This window comes from Hemibagrus wyckioides, linkage group LG22 (genome assembly GCF_019097595.1).
Source record: "Hemibagrus wyckioides isolate EC202008001 linkage group LG22, SWU_Hwy_1.0, whole genome shotgun sequence".
Lineage (NCBI taxonomy): Eukaryota > Metazoa > Chordata > Actinopteri > Siluriformes > Bagridae > Hemibagrus > Hemibagrus wyckioides.
The window spans coordinates 7,900,790-7,922,777 of record NC_080731.1 but is presented as its reverse complement, the minus strand read 5'-3'; the positions used below and the strand labels follow the sequence as shown (position 1 = coordinate 7,922,777).

The 21,988-nt window shown below is 38.3% G+C and overlaps 2 protein-coding genes across 2 annotated transcripts in view; one reads left to right on the top strand and one right to left on the bottom strand.

Moving 5' to 3' along the window:
* Window positions 1-354: 354 nt before the first annotated feature.
* Window positions 355-1,318, bottom strand: hspb3 (heat shock protein, alpha-crystallin-related, b3). The gene has a single exon (XM_058375085.1). It carries the CDS (start codon window positions 1,279-1,281, stop codon window positions 826-828), a length of 456 nt encoding a protein of 151 aa, XP_058231068.1. The 5' UTR covers window positions 1,282-1,318; the 3' UTR covers window positions 355-825.
* A 1,763-nt stretch (window positions 1,319-3,081) lies between these two features.
* Window positions 3,082-21,988, top strand: part of arl15a (ADP-ribosylation factor-like 15a) — a 79,580-nt gene continuing 60,673 nt past the window's right edge. Inside the window, exon 1 of the mRNA XM_058375083.1 lies at window positions 3,082-3,286. Within this exon, the coding sequence (XP_058231066.1) occupies window positions 3,233-3,286 (54 nt within the window). The 5' untranslated portion in view covers window positions 3,082-3,232. The remainder of the gene's footprint in view (window positions 3,287-21,988) is intronic.

The following is a 21,988-nucleotide window of genomic DNA, read 5'->3' as shown; positions in this document are numbered from 1 at the left end:
CCATGTACTTTTGGCTTCATATGACAGTCTATATGTCATTCTATATCGTGCATTAACACTATCAAAGCATCTTTGTAATAGGAACCGACTGAGCGTCTGTTATAACTAGTTTATAATGAGTTAGGTGTATAATTAACGCCTCCTGTGTAAGAAAAGGAAATGCTATTGTTTCCATTACACAACTGAGCGTGAGTCAATATAACAAACTGAAACATGACAAAAAACACAAGAAGTCATGTTGATTCCATACATCACTCGGTGTCCAGATCTGACCGGAACAAAGCAGTGTGTGAATTACATGGCCAAGCAAGACAATGTCAGGAAGAATGGTGAACTGCTCACAGGACACAAGAGGTTATAAAGGCAAATATTTGGCATACCACAGGTTATTAAAGAATGTATTTTTTTTGCATTCAAAGCGGGAAAGACAAAGTATAAATACTTTAACATGTGTTATTTCCTTGGGTGCAGAAATATCATGAGTTTAACAACATATCATCAAGGTTTATACAGTACGCGTATATTTATTATTTACAGTTCCATCTTTTAATACAGTTGTTTGTACATACTGGAAAAGAGTATATTGTAAGTTAAAAGAAATTAAAATGGTCAAATAAATGCTAAATAATACACTGTTTATACCCTGGCACAACCCACAGTGATTACAGCACACAACCACACACACACACACACACACACACACACACACACACAGCATTTCACTCATCTTCTTTTACCACTCAGAGAATAACTGCAATCTTAAAAATGACATCCTTTCCTTTCTCGATGCACGCGGTCAAGCCTGCGGTCAAGTTTTACCAAGACCTAATCAGATGCTGCCCACCATCTTTCTTTGGTTTCCACCACCAGTATTCCATCATGACACAGCATGGCTGTCAGGTCTCCTGCCTGCATTTGGTGATCAGGCAACTGGTACTGTCTGGTGAAGCTCCGTGACACAAAGCCGTGCTCATCCATCCGTGTATCGTGTTGCCCTCGGACCAGCAGCCACCCCTCAAACACCTGGATTAGAATATCTTCAGGTTTAAACTGAGTCACATCCAAGAGGATTCGAAACAGGGGCTCTCCTAAATCCTCGCCACTGCCTACAAATCCAGTACTGCTCCTGGTGTCCAGTTTAAGTTCCTGCAGTCCAGGTCCTGGCAAGGCAAACAAGTTATGGATTTCTGTGCACTTTTCCGGGCCCTTTTTTTCAAAATGCAGCTTGTTTCGTGCCGGGCATGAGATTCCATGAGAAATAGTGACTCCCTCTTCTGCCATGGCCCTCAGAGATGAATCTGACCGAAGTCACGACGAGATGAAGTCATGTTAGGTTGAAGTAAATCTATAATAAGACCAGCTTATGTTTCTGAGCCAGAGGGTTGGTACTAACACGGTCCTTTTTTTAGAGTGAGCTAGAATGTTGTCACATGTTGATGCCTGCTCTAACATAAATGAATTGAGTAAGTTGTAGAATATGTATAATATATAATATATCAAATAATAAAATCAGCCATACATATTTATTTGATAAATACCCATACTTTCCATATACAGAAAATCTAATCAGTTTCATTATTAGTGGATGGAACAGGACCAATGAATGACACTTTAAAAGTGTGTAAAAACTAGATGTTTACCGTGTCACACCAAACCAATCAAGTAACTGATAGGTTTGGTTTAAGTATACCTTTGAATAGCTGTGTAAATATCATAGGAACTGCCTAGGGGTCCTGAACACACAAATTCTTGATTTTAGTTATTAAATAAAGTAAAAAAAAAAATTCAATTGATAGAAACGGTACAAGATTTGTGCACGTCATTGCTGCCACCGTGTGGTGGGATTTAATACTACAAGAGGAAAACGTAGCTATTCACTGTACAGCAGGGATCCTCAAATCTGGCCCAAGAGATCCACTTTCCTGCAGAGTTTAGCTCTAACCTTAATCAAACACACCTGAGCATGCTAATCAGTGTCTCCAGGATCTGGAGAAAATCACAGGTAGAGGAGTTTGATCAGGGTTAGAGCTAAACTCTGCAGTGGATTGGCCCTCCAGGGAAAGATTTGAGGAACCCTGTTATACAGTATGTGTGTTTTTCTGTTTTTCAAGAAGAAAAAAAAGTAAATAGAAATCTGTAACAGAAGCACTTTAATAGTTTCAGCTTTTTATTTTCTTAAGAATGATGCATCCAGGACATGGATCCTCTGTATCCCAGATCGCAACACAAGGTCCTGAGTTTCATGATGGCTTGAGAGTATTGAGAGTTTGCATCAGTTTGCATATTTCTTCTCTTTATCTTTACCTAGTTGTCTAAATATTTAGGGCTATAGGATTGACACTAATGACACTAGCGTACCTCTATCCACGTAGTAAACCGGCATTGTGCCAGTGATAGGACACCGTCAGCCATTTTGTTGGGTCAAAACTGGGTGCCAAATTAATAATTAATAATTAATTTCATTTTGTTCAACATTAGATTGTAGACTTTGACTAAAATGGTTGGTTTAAAATCAACCATTCTCTTAGGTTAGCGTCGCTACAAATGACTTTTAGCCGTCTTTATATCCACTTTACCAAGAGTTAAAATGTAGGCCCAGCAAACAAGTGTGCACTGCGTCCAAACCTCTGCTGTTAATGACCTGTAATATTCATGACTGATTCCTACTACTTTTCTACTTTCTTTTTAATCTAAAAGAATTTGAAGTTGGTACCTTTGCACATTACTTGAACACAAAAGTCAATATACAAATTCCTGCATTTTGTTTCAGGTTGTTATTCATTGGGAATCAGGTGTTTTGTTAAAAGCCCTTGAGACAGTAGCATGGCATCAGATGGTTTCATTTATTGTCTACTGTAGGTGTGAAAAACTGCATAATCCAATTAGCAAGGTTTATTTCGGAGAATGGTTGCTGCTCAGAAGATAATCTCTGGAGGGAAGCAGTACATTAATCTACTGCTCTTGTAGTTGTTGTGCTCTTCTCTCTCTCTCTCTCTCTCTCTCTCTCTCTCTTATTCTCCTCCTCCCCTGTTTGTTTTCTGAGTCAGAAATGAAGTAAGTGGTCTCCTCCTTTTTAGTGAGGAGATAAAAGCAGACCACGGATCATCCTCTCCTGCATGTTGACTTGCAGATCTTTGGGGCTTTGTCTCATTACGACAGCAGGCTCTTCATTCACTTCCTCCAGCTCAGCGTGTTTGGTTGTCGTCGGTGACGCTGTTGCTAGGCACCGTAGATGGCTGAACACGTTCAGCTCTCCATAGCGTTGTGCAGGATTGCCTTTTACACGGTAAGAGCTGTCCAATGTGACTTAATGTGGGATTGCTGTTAGTGGTCATCAGTTCCTTTGATATAATCACTCTAATGATTGGCCTATTGGGACATGATGAGATTGAGATTGATAGGATCGAATGGTACCTGAAACTGCTACCTGTAAAATCGTTTACTTTTTTTTCTTTCTATCAATGGCTCTTGAACCTTCTGTGTAACAGGAACTTCTCTAATTATATCAATTCAGCCTGGATTCTAGTCTGTTTTACACCGTATTAACTTAAGGTGAACATTTAAAAGCTTTGAATGAAATCAATAAATGCTGTCAGCTGTAATGTTTCCAATAAATACAGCCACATATATTTACATTGTACTTTTAAGCCTAATTTCACTTTGATTCATGTGCTGTCTGTGAGTACAAGCTTAAACCCTAGATTATTTTTATTCATTTATTCCTCTTAAAACACATTACTCAGTACCAGCAGATACACTGATATAAGTCTGGACCTGCTAACACACCCTGGTAGTTTAAATGAATAATAAACCTGGGTTGTCTGACTGTGGCTGATAATATTTCAGTGGATTGTTAGGTACATTGATAACCTTTAAAAATAAGAGAAATAAATCATTGCTTCACAGAAGGTGAACATTAGCTTTCACTGGGAATCTTTAAAGGCTAGCAGGTGTACATGACAGATTAAACTGCTCTGGTGCTTGTAAAATATACTGCTTCCTGAAGAATATACCTTAATAAATAAACAAACTTCTAATGTCATAGGGAGAAAAAAACAAGGCTGTTTTTATTTCTTAAAAGAGAACGAGAGCCTGATTATTATTTCTTCTTGTTTTTTTTTTGTCCCGAAGGTCTTTAGGGATCACCTGACTATTGCATTAGTCTAGTAAATGCTTTACTCTCTTTCACCGATCTGAAACTGAGTAGAAAGAGCTAAGCTATTGTCCTGAAGCAACACAATCCAGTTCAAAGCTAAAGAGCAGGTCCACAAGTGTATCATGACTCAAACCAGCTGTCTTTAAAACATCATAACATTAAATTCCCCTGACTGATGATCATTTTATCGTGGACAAAACTGAAATTCTCATGTTACCCAATGACAATTTTAAACCTTGTGCTAAGTGCTATGACACGTGTAAGACGTCCAAAGTACTCATGCTCAAATGTGTCCAATGTGGAAAAAGTGTGGCCTGGCTAAACAATGACTACAGCGTGTCTAGGCAACAGCTGTTCCTCTGAGCCTGGAAGCCTTAATGCGCCTCATTAGACCCCTGAAGTGGTTTCATTAAGACACCAAATGGTGGGCCAGACCGCAGGACTTGTAGTCAAGGTTCCAGACATTTGACACATACCTAAGCTTTGCCAAATTATTCACACTGTACTGCCTTGGTTCTTAAAAACAGCTCAGATCACAGACAGGCATGGTTCTTTATAGCAAAATCAATACAATTTTCACTCTACAGTTTGTGTATATACAAGTGACAAGAATCAAGTGAAATATACAGGTAACAGTAACGCATCAGTTATCCAAGCTCAGGATTCGAAGACCTTGAAGCTGTGATGTGGCAGCACTACCCTGTAAGCTTGTAGAATTTTGTTATATCACAATATAATGGCATCCTTTTCTAATAATGTTTCTCAATCCTGGGTCTGAAGTTTCAATTCTACATTTTAGTGATTCCACTGTTCCCATGTAACCCCATGATAATAATTAATAATTCAATTTATTTATATAGCGCTTTTAACAATGGACATTGTATAGAAGTATAGAAACAGAAAAAAATGATAAAGTTTAAAGTTAAGTTACTATTTTATCCCTAATGAGCAAGCCTGAGGTGATGATGGGAAGGAAAAACTCCTTGAGATGATATAAGGAAGGAAACTCGAGAGGAACCAGACTCAGAAGGGAACCTCCTCCTCATTTGGGTGACACTGGACAGTAAATAATGTAAATGTTGGTCTCTGTCTCTCTCTCTCTCTCTCTCTCTCTCTCTCTCCCTCTCACACACACACACACACACAGACTCAGGACTGAACTGTACAAATCTCTCTCTCTCTCTCTCTCTCTCTCACACACACACACACACAGACTCAGGACTGAACTGTACAAATCTCTCTCTCTCTCTCTCTCTCTCTCTCTCTCTCTCCCTCTCACACACACACACACACAGACTCAGGACTGAACTGTACAAATCTCTCTCTCTCTCTCTCTCTCTCTCTCCCTCTCACACACACACACACACACACACACACAGACTCAGGACTGAACTGTACAAATCTCTCTCTCTCTCTCTCTCTCTCTCTCCCTCTCTCTCACACACACACACACACACACAGACTCAGGACTGAACTGTACAAATCTCTCTCTCTCTCTCTCTCCCTCTCACACACACACACACACACACACACACACACAGACTCAGGACTGGGCTGTACAAATCTCTCTCTCTCTCTCTCTCTCCCTCTCACACACACACACACAGACTCAGGACTGAACTGTACAAATCTCTCTCTCTCTCCCTCTCACACACACACACACACACACACAGACTCAGGACTGAACTGGCTAAGACAAACTTCTGTCAAATCTCTGTGTTGTTTTTGTGTTAGAACTCTATGTTGTATGTTTATGTAGCACCGGGTCCTGGAGAAACGTTGTTTAATTTCATTATGTACTGTGTCAGCTATATGTGCTTGAAATAACAATTAAGCTTCTTGAACCCTTGAATCCACTTCTACACTCATGAATATAAAGAGCACATCATTAAATACCTGGAACAACAGACTATAAAAGCCCAGTAAAGATGAATTGGATTAAGTGTGGATTAATAGATGGTTTGAAGAAAAAGTAGAGTTTGGAACCTTTGATATCAAGGTGATAACTGAGCTTCATTTCCTTTACTCTTAGGCTACAAGTAACTGTTGCTGCAGTATCTATGGAGGTGTTAAGGATGTAGGTCGCTTACTGATGTGTGACAAGATACATGAATTTCATAATAATGTCATCATATTATTTAGCATTATCAATAACAGATGGTTTCCTGTATCAAAGACTTTTTGAACCAAACCCGAATCTATCCCAAGAGCCCTTGAGGTCACTGTTATCAGAAATCTAGACAATTTATTGATTAAATACGCAGGAAGCTTTGCATATGAAAGGTGTATGTAGGTAGGTGACGTTTTGCACTGCAGTAAAGGTTTTTCTGATCAACTTGATAGAATTCATCCTTCATGGACAGAAAGACCTTTTTTTATTACCCAAGAACTGTTGAACATTTCACCACTAAGTGGCACCATTTCATCAAATATCATCCCAGCCCAAGCTTCTACTCCTGTGCATGTCCATAGAGGAACTAAAATAAACAAAATCCTTTTTTTCTTTTATTAAGGAACATCTCCTAGACCTGTCTGTCTAGATTGTAACGTTTTAGTGCTCTTTGAATTCATCGCCCAATCAGCAATCAGAAAAACAGAAATCAGCTGTCATATGGAAGGAATGAAAAAGACGTGGATTATTCTACTAAACCAGTAATAATGTCTTAAAGTGAAACCACATTACCTGTTATCCAACACTGCTAAAACACCACGAGAATATGATGTGTGTGTGTGTTTTTTAATCTGGTAGCAATTACTATCAGATCATATTGAAGCATCTGTCATACAAGTCACAGTACATAAGCAGTTTTTATTAATATAACCTGTACTGTATTTTGCGCTCCAGTCAGAACTTCTCACAGATCTACTCTTATACAAAATGCACCAACACCTTCCGGCCAATCGGATTCGAGAATTCAGCAGTACTGTGTATAAGCAGTGAGACAAATCTTCAGAAAAGGCTGTGTGATAATCAAAACAGCCACATCTAAACATGAGAGCTGCAATAAACAAGTCCCCTAATCCATAAATGTGAAGAAATGATTTATGCTATGTATAATATAAATCATTGTTTTGTCACAAGTCCTGCCTGCTCTTTGTATGCTGCCAAAGTGATAATATTAGCAGTAAGCTCAGGCTGAAAGTCATTAAAGCTGTGATACAGACTGTCCTGGGATGAATGACGTATTAATAAATTGCCCTTTGTCTTCAGGATCTATGTCGCCTTCGATGCATGACGTTTTATGTATCTAGGCATGTGCTTTGATGATGGGTGGGCTTGGCACTCTGGGCCTCAATCTGGACTGAATTTACTATTTCATAAGCAACGAGATTGTTTTTCGAGACTTTGGATCCGAGAAGACTCGACAAAAATGAAACAACAAACAAATGAATCCAAATTCAAATCTGATGTATAAACAGCAAAGAGAACAGCAACTGGATTTTTCTGAAAGGACGCGATATTCTAGGGTAATTTCTAGATAATAAATGCCGATAAAGAGACAGTGTCCTGCCAGAGGAAGAGAAAACTGGAACAGATCCATATTTCTAGGTAGAACTGAATGTTTTGAATAGCAATATGTTTATTAGATAAAAATAGAGGTATGCAACGTATCATGAAACACATGCACAATATTTTCTGATAGTCTACTGATGTGTCTTGGGTTAAAATTGCTAAAATTCATATGCAACTAGCAATTGAAATGAAGTCACTAATTGTAGTTTAATTAAATAAACTCGAAAGTATATTTATATAAATAGTTATAAATGAGTCAACTTAAAATACTGAAGTACATTTCAAATAAAAGAATCTTAACTTGAAATAAAAAAGAAGTCAGTATTAAGTAAAATAAGTAAACATAAATAAGTAAAATTAAAAATTTAAACAAAAAAAAGTACTTTGTAAAAAAAGTACTAAGTAAAAGGGAAAAAAAACAATTTAAAAAGAAAAGTGAATTTTGCAAAAATCCATCTTTTAAAAAGATGTTAAATACTTTTAAAAAGTCAATTTTTTAATAAAATGCGAAGTTTAAATAAAATGAACAAGAAAAAAACCCCCATAAGTACAAATTACATAGAGGAACTTGAAATAAAAAATAAATTTTAATAAATAAGTTATTTTTTTAAGTAAAAGAAGTGGGAAAAAAATAATTTCAAAAGAGAAGAAAATTAGAATTTTCAGATTTTAAATCAGAAAAAAAAAATCAGATTTTATTTTTTAAAAATAAAATAAAATAAGACAACTTAAAAAGAAATTCAGATGTAAAAGAATATAATCTAGCTTTTAAAAAAATCAATAAAGCAAAAAAAGAAGTCATATTTAAATTAAAAAAAAAGTCAGAAAGAAAAGAAAAAAGAAAACAATTTAGAAAAATTGAACGCAAAAAGAAGAGTCAACTTTAAATAAAAGTCATGATTTTTTCCATCTGAATAAGCCTTGTCTTGGTGCGTGGCATGAATTGCATTTATTTGTGTGATGATGGATGGTCTCTGAGGTCCGGCTCTGGTTTAAATATTATTACGTAATTGTTAATGCTGAAACAAAATTTTCCAACCCGGTCGTCAGGGTTCTTCTCCCTGCATGCTCCTGATTTTGTAGTTTACTTGTTCACACCTGATCCAGGTGTTCTCTCAGCCCTTGAGCTGGTTTGTCTGGTGGGAGGAAACCGCATCTTTGTGTAGTTTTCCAAAGGATCCAGATGTGAGTGGGTGAAGAACATTTTTCCAGTGAAAATTTCAGTCCAAGCTTAACAGTTTATTCAGCACATTTCAACCAAGACTGCTTCTTAAAAGGAGGCACAATAGAGAGAAGGCTCTGGGGAAGGATGTGTCAGTTTCAGCTATATTCCTCCAGGCAAATCCCAAAAACTGTAAGTAGTCAATTTGTTTCTATTGAACAGAATTGAACTGAATCTGTTAATACTGTTTTGCATAAAAAAAAAAAAATAACGAGGATGAAGCTTCATTGGGGGAGATCGAGGCACCATTAGCAACTTGCTAGCTGGCTAGTCACCACTTTGCTAAGTATTAGCTAATTTTATTCACACTGTATCAATAGTCATTTTTACATTTGCGTCATTCTAAGATTAAGATGCCATTTAACCCTTTTGACTCTTTATTGTTCCACATTCTACAATTTGTTTCAGCACTAAATCTAAGAGAAGATGCATTTAACCATTTGGAAATACTCTGCTTATACGAAAACAAGCATAAAAATTTATGCTTAAAATTTAGCACAGGACGCAAAATACTAGGATTTCATATCTCTTTTAGGGTGGCACAGTGGCTTAGTGGTTAGCACGTTTGCCTCACACCTCCTGGGTTCGAGTTTCTCTCTCACTCCTGCTCACTGTGTGAGTGGAGTTTGCATGTTCTCCCTATGCTTCATAGGTTTCCTCTGGGTGGTCTGGTTTCCTCCCACAGTCCAAAGACATATTTCAAAGCAGATTGGAGTCTCTAAATCAACCATAGTGTGTGATTGCATGAGTGTGTGTGTGTGCCCTGCAATGGGTTGTATCCTGCCTTGATGCCTGATGACGCCTGACAGGCTCCCCGTGACCCAAGAATAGATCGGATAAAGCGGTACAGACAATGAAATAAAATCTTATTTATTAATTAATAATTTATTATTTTATTATCTCTGTCGTGACATCACAAGTCAGCATCAATAAGCCAATAGTGATTCAATTAAAGAAAAATAAAAAAATATTGATGTCCTTTTCGTCTTCTCATGATCTTTAAGAAATTTGGATGATGCTTGGATTTGGATGAACTTTCTGTTGAACTAAAACACACACAAAAGAAAAAAAAATGTTTTAAGCATCAGATGGATTCACGAATGATGTATAAAAATGTGACTGATTGTTAATCAGTGCTGGTCTAAGCCAGACTTTACACTGTTCTGACCAGAGGTCTTACTGTTCCATTACATAATTTGATCTCTGGATGCAATGGCAGATCAATTACTCATTGTGTATAAATAAATGCCTCACGAAGTATGTGTTTATACTTGGTAAGCACTGCCTTTAGTGTTAATTGGTCATAGGCATGGGTCCAAGAAAACCTTCTGTAATGAAGATAACACTTCAACGGTGTCTGCCATCAGAGACGGCCCAAGACAGCTACAGCAATGTAGAACAGGAGACCCTTGACCTTATACATGGACAGTACTGGAGAACACAGATCAGTGATCATGGATGCTATTGAGTCAGGCAGAACTAGCGTGAGGATAATCCATTGATCGTGAACTGACAGCAGGCATTCATCAGGTAAAGGTAACTGGCTCTAGTTCTCCTCCAGATGTTTTCAACCGGCAGATGTTCTGATTAGCAGTAATTCCTTATATATTTCCATAACTCACAACTTACATCCTCAATCCATGCTTCCTCTAGTAATATGGAATGTGTTTGGGAGTACAAACACTTGGAGCAGTCCCGTCTTGGACATGGATCGGGTTTTGTGAGAACGGAAATACGAAAAATGCTCGCCTGTTTAACAGTTTGTTCAGAATTTCTTGCCTCTTGTATAATCAGCAATGCAGGCAGTCTGGAACAATCCACTCATATGGATTTTTATAACGAAAGGGAAACATTTTTTCTTAATGACTTACCCGTGATCTCGTTTGTTTTTGTTAGCGATTTCTGTTGGTCACTGTCCATTATCCAGTTCTAATAAAGTAATTAGCTCTGCATCCATCCTAGCGTCTAGGGTTTTGGCTGAAGATTGTTCAGATAGGGGGTTGTTGTTGTTAATTCATGTATTATCCAGGTCTTCACACAGTTTAGAAGCGAGAGAGGAAAAAGTCTTCTCATTCTAAGCTCAGTATTATGGATCTGAAAGTGGTTCCCATGCTCTCGGACTCTTATAATCTAATATACTACCATGTCCTCAGATAGTATGACATAACATTCCTCATGTCAACAGACAGCAGGTTTTTTTCCCCCAGCCTTTGCAAAGGTGTGGTTAAATGTTGGTTTTGGCACTTAAGACCCTTTTGTCTCACAGTGTAGTTCAAATCCCCCGATCCCCTAGTGTAGAAAAAACATGTAGGGCTGAGGTCTCACCCCTCGGGGCAACATGCTGGCTTCATCCCAAATTGCATGTAGGAGTGACTGGATAGCTTTTGTCTACATCTTTTCTCATTTACACCACAGCGCTATTAAATGTTTCGAGTCCGAAGGTATCGATTTCTTTCCGATAACAGCATGTTAATGTTATCATTCCTGTAGTACACAGGGATTGTAGGCTCCATATCGCACATAAATGGATTAAAAATACACGGATGATTGTTTTGGGAAAAGTTCTATTCAGCATTTTTGGAAGGAGTCTCCAGTGTCGGTGCAAGAAGGTTTCAGGACAGATGGCTTTACACTCTACAGTTTCTCAGTAACATGACAAGCTGCAGCTTTTTCCCCTATTTTACATTTTAACACAGAACAAAAAAGAGAGGCTGGTGAGGGAGACAATGTTTATTGCTGTTTGAATGTAATAGGTAACATGAAGTAACTTGTCCTGTGAGTGATATACAGCACTAAATATAATTAGAAATGGAATGAAAAGTATGATGAAATGAAATGAAATGACGAAGCTTATTTTTTTGGATAATTGCTGTAGTACTTCAGGATGTGCTTTTATTTATTTATTTATTTACTATTTCTGTCATGATTTATCACTTACCTCATGCACCGTGATGTTTTTTGGGCTTAGGAGAGTTACCAAAAATACTGTATACTAAATTTGTATTAGTGATATTAAGGTTTGATTAATAAAAAAACATATTTTGCCACACTAAGATGAAACAAATATCTGAGATCAGTTATGGGATCAATGAAATTCAGCATTTTAGCTTAATATTTGGACCCAGATCTTACATGTGTACTGAATATCACATAGCTGATCATAGACTTTATTACAAGTTTGACTAGGTCTGTATGCCATGTCAAATGAATACTGGTAATTGCAGTCTTCCAGTCACATAGAAAAACATTCCAGTCACATCCTGGTTTGCTCCCAAAAATGATCACAAATAAAGAGTACATAGATCGGCAAAACTGGCTTTTTAATTTGCACACGTAAAAGATAAAATACTTTACATGGCATGTCATAATTCTTAAGCTTACACTGGCGATCTTTCCTAAATCAGGTCTTGATATATCAGGAAAGAGGCTGCATTGTCACGTATTAAAACTAAAAAATGTTAATCCCCAGAAACTGTTAAAACTATATATATATATATATATATATATATATATATATATATATATATATATATATATATATATATATATATATATATATATATAAACCTATGGGACTGGTACTGTGCTGTTTTGGTAGCCGTCTTCTAATGTCTATCTAAACTCTATCAAATGGACCTAAAACCAGTGACGTACTTTACACAATAGACCACGCACATTATATTTAGTAAGGTCTAGTTATATATATTTTTGCCGAATTTCTAAATGTTTTGTGAAAACATAAACAGGTGCAAAAAGGGTGTCAGAGATGTTTGGTAGCATTGGCAATGAGTTCTCATTAGCCTTGTGGTCTTTGAAACATGCACAGACATCAGAGGTCTCATAGGGAGGTGAAAGGCTCTCATTACCATCACTGAAACAATGCTGAAATTCATTGTCATGCATTTTTGCCTAATTGACTATTTTGGTGTGGGGTCCCTTGGATGGGTTCAACCTTCACCCTACCACGGGGGTCGGGATGGGGACTAAGTGGGCATTCAGCTGCACCCAGCAAGAACCTTCCGGAGGTTCTTTGATGGAAAAAGACCGTTTGGAGCTTAGAGACCACAATGGCTGCCATTATGGATCCTTCCCTCCTGAAGGCGATTTTGTATTCGGATTGAAACTAGCCACAGTGAGAGAGATGCATAGAGGATGTTTGTTAAATATTCCAACAGTATAGTGTATGGGGTGTGTTTTTTTGTGGTGTGGCAATGAAGGGTGAAGGGGGACGGCTGGAACCTGCCAGCACATGAAGGGGCTATGGCTATTTGCATAATAAACTGTTGACACAAACTCTCTCTAATGAAGGCCCATTCAAGTTACCGAACTCTGTACAATGAAGTCCCTGGGAATAAGCATGCTCTTGTATTGCAAAATGTTAACATGTTGGTTATATTGGCTGCCTTTGAAATTTGTTGTAGAAGCATGTTTCTTTGTTTCCCAGAAGCAAGATATGTGGTTGACTAACTACTTTGGCCTATTATGTGTTTACACTGTTTATCACTGAATGTTGAGAAATGTTCAAATGACACAGTAATTACTTGAATGATCATGCCAGGCTTTTTTATAGGGTTATTTGGTTTAAGTGATGATGTAAGTCATGAAAACAAATTTGATCTTGCCATCTTTGATGGCAGTTCGTGGATTGTGCAACTTATATAAAAACAAATGCATTGTTCCTTTTTTTGTCTATGTGGGGCCTGGAAATTCCCATACTTCACTTCTGGAAAATAAATTAGAATAAATAAATACAATTTTTTTCTTGGTACAATTTGGCCTTAGAAGCAATTTGGTTTGTGAGAAAATTATGATGGATGACATAGTGGGTACCCTATCTTGATTTTAGGGTACCCTATGCCCTGTTGGCCTTACATTCGATCATTCATTCATTGAAAAGGAGGCCCTCAGGCTTTGATCCTCTATGTCGGTGCGCAAAATTTCTTTTTGTGTGTCGAAAAGCAAACTTTGCACGCCTTCTACGAATATGCAGAAACGAAACATCCTCTCCAGTTATAAGATTTATATTCCCAAATGCATACTTCTTCAAACTCCTATTCTACCCCTGTTGCTCTTCTCTTGCTCCTTGTAAGTTATATTCTGTGTATAAATGTTGCCATGGGTTGAAAGGGGAAGAAACATCGAAACAGCCCTCAACCTTCAACCCTGGCTCTTGTACATTGTTAACACGGTGATGAAGTTAAATTTGTTCCGGAATAATCTTCCGATGGATAAATGTTTACTCTTTATTTCGCCAGGGAAGACAATGTGGGTCCTGATATTCTCTCAAAAGCTCTGCAGGACGTGCTGTTCAGATCATATTTCTCATGTCGCCATTTCTTTCTTTCCTGACCAATTATGCAGAAGGACAGGATTACCCAACATTTGTGTGAGAATGAGTGCCAACAAAAACATTTCACACTAGGTTAACCATCCTTTGTTTTGCTGTCAGATTGGAAAAAGAGTCAAAGTAGTAAGGAAGTAAAGACTTTCTTGGTGCTATTTTAGCTAACATGGGAATAATTATAACAGGGAACCCTTGGTGCAAAGGTTAATAGGCACAGAAAATTCTGGAGATAAACTTTTGGACAGTAAGCCACTTGAGAGATGATATGAATTGGACCATGAGGGCCATGTGGTGAATGGTGGAGCTGCCAATATTCTTGGATCCATCACTGACATGCCTCACTTTAAACCCTTCTGGATAGACTCACTGTGCTCTGTGAGTGACATTCTCCAGCCCCTCTTAACATCAGTTTCAATATAAGGCCTAAAATTAGTTTTACATCTGGAGCATCCTGAGTACATCGCTAGTGCTAATATATATGTGACCTCTTTTCACTGTGCTGTCTTTTAAAATTCAGTACTTATCAAAAATAGACTAAAGAATGAACTTGAGTTATTCAGTCCTGGAATGTCCAGAGTAAAGTATATTGTATAGCAGAGTCATTGAAGGAACTTACCCTTAACAATGGCCATGGAAATGGCCCACTTTGTTCAGTCTGTGAACTGTGCAGCTTACTGCTTATTGCTAGATCCAGATGGTCATGGTGAGGGAACAAACAGTTCCCCCTGCTGTAGGATCTCTCAATAGGCCGTCTAGACCAGCCAGTCCAGACAGATACAGCCTCCCATCAAATTAGCGTTTGTCAGATTTATGATAATGGTTTGCAACTGCCTACCCATTGGTGACATCAAGATTTACAGCTGCACCCCCCTCTTGCACTATTTGGGGGTCTGATCACCTCCCCACACCCTTCAGTGGCCCCAGGGGCTACAGCCAAACAAAACGAGCCTGGAGAAAAACAACTTTCTGGGTAGACTAAGCTAACCTAGGTGGGTCATACATAGGGTTTGATAATCCTCCATGACGAGGCTGAAATTTGTGGAACATGGGCTGTGTCTGGTGCTGCTCCTGTTTTTGGGTAAAGGGGTGAGGAAGCTATGATGAGGGGCTCGAGGGGGAGTTGCAGACGCCTGTGTATGTGGATTACCGGGGCTCTTTCATGTGGCTAGCCAGTGGTAACCTGATCCACGCATGGGGACTCGGTGGGAATCACCTTTTGACTGATACTCCAGTCCATTCTTAGCCCAAATGTTTTTCCAAGGCTGCCCTTAAGCTCTGATCTTACCTCTGACAGATGAGCAGCCATTACTATGATTTTAGGAAAAAGGTCACAGCCAATCTAGGTTGCTGGGAAGGTTAATATAATATATAATAATATCTCACAGCCTTAAATTCAGTCATATTGTAGATTATGCATACTGTATTTGAAGCATTCTTTCATACTATATTAAGAAGTGTCCTCAGTGTGCAAGTCTATGCTAAGTGTTAGAAATCATGGCTATTTCTTAAAAAGGAAGCATAATTAACCAGGTTTGAGGTTTGAGGAATCTGACAGAACTAGCAATAAGTGAGTACTATTTTATATTTTGGAAGAAGAACACAGTGAGTGGCGCATAAAACATACAAAATTATGCTAAATCGCCCCTAGGTGTGAATTAATGTGTGAATGTCTGAGTATGGTACCCTGGGATGGACAGGCAGCCCAGCCAATGCGTATTTCCACCTTGTGCCTAGTGTTCCCAGGATAGGCACCCCGAAAATGAATAATAAAAATAAAAATAAAATGAATTAAAATGGTAAAAAAAAAAACACACAAAAAAACCAAACAAAAACAAAACAATATTCTGTTATTCTCCCATCTTGGCTGAATTCTGCTGCCGGGTTAAAAGGGAAAAGGCTCCCTGTCCATGATAAAGTGGATACTGAAGATAAATGACTGAATGATAGACTAGCATAGACTTCAAAAAGAACCTGCCCTGTTGTATATGCAGCAGTCTAGATTATTTGCAATCAGATCATTTCTTGAGAAAGATTTAAAGACAGGGTGTTTTGTGTTATCGAGCAATTAATGCTCAAATACACACCAAAATCAGAGGAACAGGATGTTAATAGCTGTTTAATTTGTAAGTGACGGCATGCTAACCATTTCTAGTTAAAAAACGAAGGGATAGGGAATAATATTTTTGTTATGTTTCTGTTCTTGATGAAGTAATGATATTCACACACACTGTGATTTAAGGGACATTTTAAGGGAAATTTTCTTTTCACTCTGCTTGTGTTTAAAATCCTCAAACTCCATTACATTGTCTTGGTTGTTTTAGTCGTTCCTTCGGAACAACCAAACATCATTTTTCCCCTATTTGATTTAACAATGCAAGTTGTTGTCACTCCCGAAACAAATTTTCATGCATACATTCTGTCCACATTCACAGCACAGCAGTGCACACCTGATCAATCATCAGGTCCTGAAGATTATTTGTCACACATAACGACAGAAAACTGTTGGAAAAGCTGCATCATTAACAAGACATTAGAAATATAAAGTGACATCTGCACTCCATTCGCATCAAATAGTCGTCAAGAAGTACGACGGATGCCACAAAGGCTCCAGCATTTGTCTTACATGGGGCACTACAGGAATATTATGGTATATTATTTGATTTTATGTTACTTCCATACCAAAACATCTTCTGTTTCTGATTATTTTAGTCACACATGGATAGTCATGCCTGTGATTATGCAAGCAGAGTTCACCTTTCTCACCGGAAAGCAATTCTACCCCTGCTCCACAAATTAACCACGGTCCCATATCTTTACCCAGTTTGTAGGAATCTACACCAAATTAAAAAAAAATCTAGAAATAAATATATTGAGAAATGTTATGCAAATAGTATCTTTAAATGCCGTAGTACAGAATGGGGAAAAAGCAAGCTAATGTAATGGGTCATTTTAACAGATATACTTAATGCAGTTAGAAAACACCATGTAATGGGCTTGGGGTTGTTGGGAAAAGAAAGCATGCTAAAAACTTCCTTGTCCTAAGTTAATTTATAGCCATGTAGATGCAAGAGGTTTATCATGATGGAGACATTCAAATCTTTTATCGTCCTGAAAAACAAGTACCGTCCATTTAGATCTAAAGAACTCTTTCAAGTGACATTTTTTTTTATTCTTTTACAAACTGTAGACCTAATATCCTGTAACAATCCCTCCCTTTCCATATTTGTAGTTAAAATATACATTTTGTCGATTTTCCTTACTGACAAATAATTTTCGATTTATTTTATCTTGTCTGTTTTACTAGAGAAAGTTTCCACTACTGAGTCGAGCTTGATATTGGAAAAGATAGCTAGGGGGTGCTGTGGCCTAACATAGTGACGCGTACTGTTGCTGTGGCTGTCTGGACCTACAGCATGGCCTCACACAAACACATGGGTCACAAGCCTGAAAACAGACGCATGGAATTGGCTGTGGTACAGGGATTCCCGCAGAGACAATGGCAAGCATGGCTGTAAGTTCACAACATCTGACAAGGATCAAGATTTTGTAATCCTTTAACAATACTTTTAAATCGGATACTTCTTCGATTCTTAATTTTTTTTTATTGGATACACAGAAAACATCTGTGTTGGAAGCTGATACAATGGGAGACAGAGAATGTCTAACAGCTCTGTGTGAGAAAAAAATAATAAAAGCATTAGGAGATTTCTGCCTGTGTAGGGTTTTGCACAACATGCATGACAGTTGAGTAACTGGTCTGTGATTGGTATGGCACCAACAAAGGGTGGACACAACAGTCTCGCCAGCATTTATTTATTTAATCCTCTCTAAATGTGGCATGCCATCTTCCTGGCACAAAGTCCACTATACCAAGATTCTATCTAGCTACATCTGCCCCCTGTAAGGCTGTCAGTCCTCTGTCTAAGCCCCAAACGTCAACATGAAGGGTGGGGGAAAAAAATGAATGAAAGTCTCCCCACCACCATCACCACCACCACCATCACCACGGCCACCCCCCCCCTTCTCAACACGACGAGACGGCAGCAGCTTCTCACTATGGATTGCTGTGCGGTCGGGGGCTGTGTTATGACTGGTGTGTGTTACACACATATCAGTTAGCACTATTGCTGCTCTGCTCCATCTGGACACCCATATAAAGGACTGTCATTTCAAAGGTCACCGGAGAGCCATGCAGACAAGTGTTGCTAGCGGTCGTCTGGGCAGGGAAGGGTCACGGCTGGAACGAGTGTGCTCACTGAGGGAATGCCAGGTCTATGCTGGCTTGCCTGGGTCCTCCCTGCTGTCTGTGTTGCTGTGTCTGCGACTATTTTCTTCTCCCCTCCCCCCAGTCTCCCTTCTTCAATCCCGCCGGACTCTGCTTTAATCGTCCAGAAAAACAACCGATAATAAAAAGAAAAGTGCCTGAAAGGCACCTTATAATGATTACTGTCCAGAAACAGATGACGTGCGTTTGATATTTGTTTGGAAATTAATTAGGCACTTGTATTTATGGCCATTCTTCTGCACTAGAGCAGCAAGCAGTCTCAATGGACACTTTTCCAGACACATTAAATCTGGTCCAAGTCAAATATCTCACAGCACTTTAGTCTAATTAGTTCCAATTCATGTTTTGAAAGTACAGCCAGATTATTACGTCATAGACAAATAGATTTCCTTGAAGCAGCGTTATTTAAATACAAATGACACAAAAAAAAATCCTGAAGTAGGACCCCTTGATTAGCCAAAGAACCTTTAAAGATTTACGTCCGACAATCCTAACTTTATTCCAGAGAAGGACAATTGAAAACATCAGTAACTACAATCGTTTAACTATTTTCCACAGCAGCGATTATTCCACATAATGGTAACATTTGTAGACTTTTTTAAAATGTCTTCCCTCAAAATGTTCTTCAAGGAACAGCAAACAACTGTTGGACCTCACTCCAAAGAACTCCTAGCATATTTATTTTTTAAGAGTGACGTGGAGAAAAGTTTAGGACAGTTACTGGTATTCAGGATTTTATTTGGGTGCATACAATTTCATACACATTTATGTAAAATAATAGTTATAAGCATTATAACTGTATTATGACATGCATTATAACATGCTTATAACTGAATGTCTTTCTTTCTTTCTTTCTTTCTTTCTTTGTTGAAAATATTTGTTACCATCGTGCTCATTTTTAAGAATATAGTTTGTGTATGTTATATTTACATTTGTGTTCATTAAAAATTAATTATTAAAAATAAATTACTTATTTTAGATAAACTGAGTTCCCTAACTGTTAAACTGTCATTATATCATACCATATCACAGTATAATGAGCTTGTTCTATTATTATTATTGTTTATAAAGTAAGAGCTATTTCAATTGTCCCTTTGGGATGAATAAAGTATCTATCTATCTATCTATCTATCTATCTATCTATCTATCTATCTATCTATCTATCTATCTATCTATCTATCTATCTGTCTGTCTGTCTGTCTGTCTGTCTGTCTGTCTATCTATCTATCTATCTATCTATCTATCTATCTATCTATCTATCTATTCTCAGAATAGCACTGCAACTGATTTCTGTTGATAGTCATAATGTATTTGACACTTGCATTTTGACATTGCTTACATGCGCTGTATGTGTTTTATCCTTTGGTGTACAATCTGTGTTGTTCTGTCTGTAACTGGGTTGCCTGACTAAGACTAAGTGACTAAGCATCCCAATGCACTCATTGCACGTTGCCCATAAAGCTATCCTGTATCTGGTATTTATGGAAGGAGTCTCCAGTGTTAGCACTTAGTGACAGTCTTAAGTTAAGCTGCCATAACAATTTGAAGTACCGAACAGCGTCTAACAGCTTCTATTCTTTCTTCTACTTATTCACAGAGACCTGTACGGCAATTCCTAATCAAAGTCTAATAATGAACTCTTTGTAATGTGATATCATTTAACGAAGAACCATATAAAGTGAAGCTTTCGGTTAGGAGATGTTTATGCAACATTTATTGAAGGAGTCTCCAGTATCAGGGCATTTTAACAGCCAGTAAGTTTCCAGAGGAATGAAGACTTTGTATTGTTTTATTAGCTGAGAGAGAGAGAGAGAGAGAAGAGAGGCTGGTGAGGGAATGAGGGTTTGTAGCTGCTATAATGTAAGTGATAATAGGTACAGTAAATGTAAATACATATAAACTAAGAAAAAGGAAATTGTAGTGTTGGATGCCATTGCTTTGTAACACTCCATGGGAGTTTACAGGATAGTAGCAATACTACTTTTGGTAACATGTAAAGCTGTGTTTATAATTTAAGTACTAACAGGAACCATTATGGATGTTCGACAAGATTAAATGCAGATATAAATCCATATAAAGTATAACTTTTCCACCCAACTCTTCCCATAACAGCATGTAAGTAGTGCAATATTTTATATTAGTACAGTTTTTGTAATGTTGTTTTGATTCTGGTATACACAAATCACAGCTGAATTGAATATGTTTATAAATAATAATTCAAATTTAACATGTTTTCCGTGCCATGGGCTTGTTTTTGCTGGGAGTGATGACAATCCCAGGCACCTTTGTATTTGCTGGTTGTTATTTACAACGTCTCAGCTCGTTCTCATTACACGAGCATCCTCAGGAATGCCGGCAATGTTCAGCATGGGGAACGGACATGCAATTATATCTTTGATTTCTGATATACTTATGGCTCCAGATCTATGAAAGATGAGCTCAGTTAATGTGGGTCAATTTAAGTGTTTGGCTGTGTGTTTGCCAAGGCTTGTGCTGCCTACCAAATGGTATTCTTCACTCACATCTGTCTTTAAGAAAAACATACTTATCCGCCATGTTGTTCTGATTAGATAACTGTTTAATGATACTGGGTTATTAGTCATTGTTTTTGTGGCACAATAGGATTAATAATGCGGGAAATGCTTTTATGCATGATCAAGCGTTATTACGCAATGATGGGGAATGACATTTAAAGAAAACAGAACAAGGTTGCTTTGCCAGCATTTTCGAATTTCTCAGTAGATTATCGAGACGTCAGGAACGAGATGATGGAAACATCACTGGCTCCCTTCGTGAGAGCAGGGGCCCAAGAATGCAACTGTCAAAGCACAGACAAAGCCCCTGCAAAGGGTTAGCGAGATATTTGGAGGGGGATGGCAACACTGCCTCCACGCAAACACTTAGCTCTGTTCCTGCTGTCTCCGAGGGTAAACGGGTGAAACGTGAACCGTGTTCGTCTGTGTGGTGCTTCTCTCTCATTTGCTCCCTTGTTTATTGGCTCTAAAAATATAAGACTGTCCTCTAAAATAGAGCTTCTTATTGACAGACAGCTCGCCAGAACGAGCGGTTAGTCCGTCTATCCTCAGGACCGTCTCCCTAACACTGACGTACGCTCCCGTGTCTCCGAGGATTGCTTACACCATCCCGAAGTGGTCACCATGACCGGTGATGACCACTCATCTCCAGATCCAGTGCAATGCAAACACATTCCATTTCTCCAGAGAGAATTTAGCCGGCTACCTCTTTTTTCCACATTGTAAAGGGCAGACAAGGTTCCCCACACTCCACTGAGGGCTCCATTCAGGAGAAGTTGGCAGGCAAATGAGTTGTTTTTGCAGCGGGGCATTGTTCTGTGTTGGTTCGATCAGGTTTGAAGATTCAGTATTGCGGCATTACTGAGTGGATTTGGCCCGGCTGTATTCCTTCATCTGCGGCGGCGAGGTCTAGTGTTGTTAGATCTTTGTTTT